The following is a 6,323-nucleotide window of genomic DNA, read 5'->3' as shown; positions in this document are numbered from 1 at the left end:
AAAACTGTTACCGAGTACATAATTAGAAAGGACACAGAGAAAAGAGCGGCCTAAAAAATAAAAACAAACCCTAATTTTAAAATATATCAGATTTTGACGAAAATTTGACTGACTTTGACCGTTTTTGACCAACTTTGACCGTCTTTGACAGACTTTGACCGAACTTTTAGCTTTGACCGTGTTTTGAGTCATCGTCAGAAAAAACGGGACGGAAAACCCAAAAAAAACAACGCATCGGCCGACGCGTCGGCCGACTTTTACAACACTGATAATAGCAGTGGTAATTTCATCCCATAATAGAATATATTCTATATCAAAATGCAGTAGTACTAAAACGGCTGAAGTTGTATCTGGAAACGTTTCAACCACCAAACTAATATCAAATTTTAACATCAAACAGTTTTTGACACTACAATTATACATATATATATATATATATATATATATATATATATATATATATATATATATATATATATATATATATATATATATATATAAAAAAAATAAAAAAAAAATCAAGGGTATATTGTTGTTGCACCAATTACACCGGAGTAGTGCCTATTTAAATGGTACATCAGATATGTAAAATGTGGAAGAAAAAAAAAACAAGACAAAACATAAGGATTTGCTTAAAAACTTGTGACAGGACAAACATTGTTTATCGAATTGACCCATCAGATATGGATGAAACCTTGCAAACACCAGCTGAAGTGGTAAACGGTAAATTTTTAAAGCAGGCTACAAGATCTTTGTCTGTCCGTAAATCCACTTGCAGTGTCTCCCAAACCTTCTTCTTTGGGTTCAGAACATCATCTGGCTCACCATTAAATCCAGAAAACGTAACTCTCTCTCCAATAATTGCAGATGCTGGTGGTTCAACCAACTCAACCTGAAATTATATTATATTATATTCATATACTATTTGTAAATATTCTTGAATAATCACGATATGGGTGTGTGTTTGCCTTTCTAAAAAAAACTATAGGTAGTGAAAATAGTCAAATTAACATAATGAAACAATGTGATGTGGGTATACTATTGATGACGTGTCATCTGTTATTCAAGTGTCCTAGTTACAGTATTATGAACTTCTTACCTTGGTGTGATCGCTAGTTGAAGCACAAAGAACCATAGCTTGTGATTTGATTCCACGCATGGTTGCCGGCTTTAAGTTGCACAGAACACAGACCTTTCGGTTCTGAAAATAAAATTGAAGAAAAATATTTAATGGCATGAAGTTGATTCCTTCGAATTCCTTTTTATATATACACGTGTGTGTGTGTACTGTTGATAAGAATGTTTAAGTAGCAGACAAGGGTAAAAGCGGTAAAAAGAACCTGCATATCCTCAAGAGAAATAAATTTGACAAGCCCACTAACAACAGTTCTAGGCTCCTTTTCACCAACATCGATTTTTTCTACGTACAACGAATCAGCATCCGGATGCTTCTCAACTTTCGTAATAACTCCAACACGAATATCAAGTCTACTGATTGTAAGTTCTTGTTCAGCAGCCTTAGTGTTGGCTTCACCTCCAGATTTAGCTGATCGTTCTTTCTTTCCACTTTTAGCTGCAAACGCAAGATGGGTGTAAGATAAACAATTTAGTAAAAAATATCTGAAAGAGAGAAATGATCTATCAAAGATAGAATATGTTACTAATTCGCATAAAGCCATGTACAAACAAATCACACAAAAAAATACTTAAGAAATATATGCTTTTGTCTGATTAGCAAGGTTGCAAAAATGACTACTCGGGGAGTACTCGATGGGACTTTTTAGGTTGTACTCGGATGTTGACTAAGTTTGACTTTGACAAATTTTGACCGAGTTTTGACCAAAATTGAATAATGTTTCAAGTAATCCCGAGTTTTAACCGATTTTCCGAGTAATCCATAGTTTTGGCCGAGAGTTTGACTGAGGTTGACAGAGTAATTCCGAGTTCTGCAACACTGCTGATTAGGTCAAATCAAACTTAAGAGTTGGACCAAATACAGATAATGAAGAAATAACTACCAGTAATATTTGTGTTCTTCAACTGTTGAGTAATTTTCTTGGCTTCAGCTTCTTCCTTCACAGCCCGATCTGCACGGTCAGCTTGACTTCCAGCAAACTTATTCCTAAAAAACTCTACTTCTTCATCTGTCTGCACATCCAACAAAAGAGAACACAAAACTCACAATATTTAAACAATTGTTTTTATTCGATACATGAAGTAACAAGAAACATAGAGTAATAAAATATAAAATACAATTACCAATTCCTTAAACAATGGTATAGGAGTCCCAATTTTGTGACCAACGGGTACGAACTCCCAAGGACTTTTGGCTTTTGCAACATCCCCTTTATCATCAGAAAGGGATAGTTGCAGGGGCAAATTAAGCTGTTTGAGTACCTATAACAACAAATTAAATAGTATTTTATACGTTTACAAAAAATTATGCCTTAATTTACAAAAGCTTTAATACATAAGACATATTTACTCGCCTCAATGGAAAAAGATGGCATGAAGGGTTCTAACGGACACGCAAGAAGATAAACGAGTCCCACTGAAGTTTTCATGACTATGGAACATGAAGGAAGATCTTCCTTGTAAAGCTTCCAGAATTGACTTTCCTGCAGGATAAAGTACAAAATCATGTTCGCTGGTGATCAAATTGTTAAAAGTAGCGAGTCGGGGACGAGTTGCTCGGAACCTTAGAGGGACGAGTCGGTCAAGTCAGGGACGAGTTGGGCGTTGACCAACGTTGACTTTTAGTAATAAATAAATTAATATATATATATATATATATATATATATATATATATATATATATATATATATATATATATATATATATATATATATATATATATTACACACATATATCAAAGATAGAATATATATATTTCAAACATAGATATATGGCACAAAATCTTATTTGCAAACACAAGTTTTTTACTTAACTTTGACTTTACCGACTTTGACCGACTCAGACCGACCTTTAAGTCGTTTTTGGGCAACTCAAGACACGTTAGCCGACACGTCTGTCAACTCGGCCGACTTTTACAACAGTTTGACCTGGCTCTTATCACCAAGTTTTAAAATAGTAAACCTACTTGTAGGTATGCATTTCCCTCGCCAGAAATACTCATTGCAATTTTCAATCCTTGCTTCAGCTTGACCTGTACCACAAACATTTTATTTTCTTTTTAAAATGAAAGTACTCCAAAATATTCATATATTCCAATATAATTACTCGCCTTTTCCATGGCCTCCACATATTGGTCAACATAGTTACCAATTTTGTCTCCTAATGCTTTTGTTAAGGCATGTGATTCCGCACCAGGAGCATCAGGAATTATGGAACTGTATCCTGCACCCTTGCCAGTTCCCGAGTCTGTCCATCAATTACGTGTCGTTCAGATGCAACCACATGAAGAAAATCAGGCTTATAATACAGTGACAACGTAATTTAAATTCCAACGGTACCAAGCACTAACCTGGATCCTTAGCAATAAAGCTCAAGACACGGTTGATGAAATTGCCCAAATTATTTAGCAATTCACTGTTTAGCTTCGCTTGCAAATCTGCCCATGTAAATAACGTGTCCGATACCTACAGATGCAAATTATAAGAAACTATTAAAACACAGAAAGTGGAAACCATTTGGAAGTCGCATAAAAAAAAGGACCACATTAGTAAGAAAATCTCCAACCTCTGGTCTGTTGGTTAACAAATAATATCGCCATACTTCAACCGGGATGTTTGTATCCTTCGCATCGTTTCCAAAAACGCCCACACCCTTACTTTTTGAGAACTTGCCTACATACAATACATCATCCACGTATGATGATATAACCAACAATAGATCTGATGTACAATTTTAAAGCATAATCATAAGTTCCAGGTTAATATCAAACAAACCTGCCTCATAATTTAAGTACTCTGTAACACTTATAGTCTTCATCATAGTCCAGTTTTCAGCAGTTCCAATTAGTGTAGAAGGAAACATTACCTGGAATTATTATAATTAGCTATCAATGCAAAGAGAAACAAACAACAATTATAAAAGTTAACCATCAAAATATCCTGACATGAGTATTAAGTTTTCTCATGTTATTCCAGAGAGAGCGACAAACATAAACAGCGATGAAATCATAGCTTGAAAAAATAAACTCACAGTGTGAAATGGAACGTTATCCTTGCCCATAAACTGGAATAGCTCCACATTTTCAGGATTTTTCCACCACTTCTCCCACTCAGGGGTGTAGCATTTAGTAATTGAGACATATCCAATTGGTGCATCAAACCATACATAGAAAACCTATCGAAAACATGGTAGACGAGCCATAAGAAAAATAACTAATGACATACAATAAAGTATATGAAACAGTCTGAAGGCCGATACTTAGACAGTTAACAATAAAGTAACTGCAGAGTGTTTGAATACAATAAAATAAAGAATAATAAAAGTAAATGCTCGTACCTTGTCTTTATATTTCTCAAGAGGAACAGGGACACCCCACTTCAAATCTCTAGTAATACAACGCTGCCTTAATCCTTCTTTAAGCCATGCATTCGTTGCATGAATGGCATTCTGACTCCATGAGCCAGCAACTGACATGGTGCTGATGTATTCTCGAAGTTTACCTTCCAACAAAGGAAGTTCAAGAAACAAGTGATCTGTATCACGGATTCGAGGACTGTTCGCACAGACCTAATTGCAGAATAAATTGGAGTTATACACGGGATTGTAAATAATGTAAAAAGGTAACACATATTCACTTTCCAACCCCTGATTCAAAAGGTAATAACCACACCATTTTATTCAGATTCAAAAAATCATAAGTTCATAACCTCCCCATCCCCCTAAATTTTTCCTCCTTCAAATTATATGCCTGTTTGCATAATAAAACTATAAAGAATCCATGTATATTGTGAAAGGATTCAAATAACTGTACCTAAATAGTAAAATTGAACTTTTTTTAAGTTAGCACCTAATAATCTGACACTCAAAGCTCATTCTAATTCCAATAAAACGTCTATACTCTATATCCCAATCTTTTAGACTATTTTGGCCAACACATCATCACAACCTTGACCGGATTGACTTAAATTAAAACCTAGGAAAGGATCATCATTCTGTCACTCACATAACCCGTTGTCATCCACATCAAAAGATAAAAACACCTTAAGTTATACAGTAATAAGCAATAATGCAAGATATTCATTTAACACAACAAATTTGATCATATCATACCAAATGCACTTAAAATCACTTAAACAAGAAAACAGTAATTTTACCTTGCATCTAGGATTAATCAGTTCTGTCGGATTCAACAACTTTCCACATTTTTCACATTGATCACCTCGTGCAGAATCATAATTACAGCCTGGTGTTGGGCAGGTGCCCTCAACAAGGCGGTCAGCTAAAAACTTGCTGCATGTATCACAGTAAAGCTGCAATGTAAAACAAAATCATTCGTTTTCACCAGATATCAAATAAATTTACAACTAATCTACAAGCTTATAACACAACAGCCGAAGATACAACCAAAAAGATAGCCACACACCTGCTGCATTGTATTCTCAGAAAGCCAATTATTCTCCAACAATTTCTTAAAAATATCTTGGCAAACATCAGTTTGCTGAGGAGTTGAAGTTCTTCCAAATTCATCAAAACTTATATTCAACCAATTATACACGTCTCTATGAATCGCATGATACCTAAAATAGTATAATTAAAACAAGGTTAACTAAAACTATCTACGCGAACACTAAAACGTAAGCCATCATTCCTATTAACGATTTGACAAATAATCAAAAAGCAAACGTATAATAGTTAATTACTAATTACTTGTCACAAATTTCTTTAGGAGTACAATTTTCTTCCAAAGCTTTGGTTTCAGTTGCTGTACCATACTCATCCGTACCGCACACGTAAATCGCGTTGTATCCTCTCAATTTACAATACCTAGCAAACACATCAGCACTCAACACACCTACATGAAAAACAACAAATCATAAATTAAGTTTGAATTTGGTTCAATTATAGGTCGAACTGATGTAAAATTGATATACTTACATCCAATTATGTTGCCGAGATGAGGCACGTTGTTGACGTAAGGTAAGGCACTAGTAATCAAGATGTTTCGTTTGCCTGCAATCGGAAGCTTAGTAGGTTTCCGATCGTCTCCGGCACCGGTCAGTATATCTTCCATTTTTGCGGCGAGAAATTAGGGTTTAGGTTTTTGATTGAGACTGAGAGCGATGCAAAAATAGAAGTTTTGACGTTTTATTTTTGTCTAGTGTTGTATGAGTCAGCCGGAAGAGAAGGG

General features: G+C 34.9%; 1 protein-coding gene across 1 annotated transcript; it reads right to left on the bottom strand.

Moving 5' to 3' along the window:
- Positions 1–500: 500 nt before the first annotated feature.
- On the bottom strand, positions 501–6,323 carry LOC139897546 (probable methionine--tRNA ligase). Its single transcript, XM_071880248.1, has 17 exons — positions 6,071–6,323; positions 5,843–5,987; positions 5,559–5,712; positions 5,290–5,445; positions 4,472–4,702; positions 4,166–4,309; positions 3,910–4,000; positions 3,701–3,807; positions 3,486–3,600; positions 3,246–3,382; positions 3,102–3,167; positions 2,490–2,618; positions 2,260–2,397; positions 2,019–2,148; positions 1,341–1,573; positions 1,100–1,201; positions 501–892 (listed from the first exon to the last, which is right to left on the bottom strand). The coding sequence occupies exons 1-17, from the start codon at positions 6,204–6,206 to the stop codon at positions 662–664; spliced, it is 2,445 nt and encodes an 814-aa protein (XP_071736349.1). The 5' UTR covers positions 6,207–6,323; the 3' UTR covers positions 501–661.

This window comes from Rutidosis leptorrhynchoides, chromosome 3, assembly GCF_046630445.1.
Source record: "Rutidosis leptorrhynchoides isolate AG116_Rl617_1_P2 chromosome 3, CSIRO_AGI_Rlap_v1, whole genome shotgun sequence".
NCBI lineage: Eukaryota > Viridiplantae > Streptophyta > Magnoliopsida > Asterales > Asteraceae > Rutidosis > Rutidosis leptorrhynchoides.
Note: the sequence above shows the minus strand (reverse complement) of the source record. Positions and strands in the feature narration are given on the sequence as shown.

Coding starts and splice junctions, on each gene's coding strand:
- LOC139897546 (XM_071880248.1), bottom strand. CDS start 6,206: ATGGAAGATATACTGACCGGTGCCGGAGACGATCGGAAACCTACTAAG. Junction 5,446..5,558: donor CTGAGAATACAATGCAGCAG/GTGTGTGGCTAT, acceptor TTTACATTGCAG/CTTTACTGTGATACATGCAG. Junction 1,202..1,340: donor TTTCTCTTGAGGATATGCAG/GTTCTTTTTACC, acceptor TTTTATTTTCAG/AACCGAAAGGTCTGTGTTCT.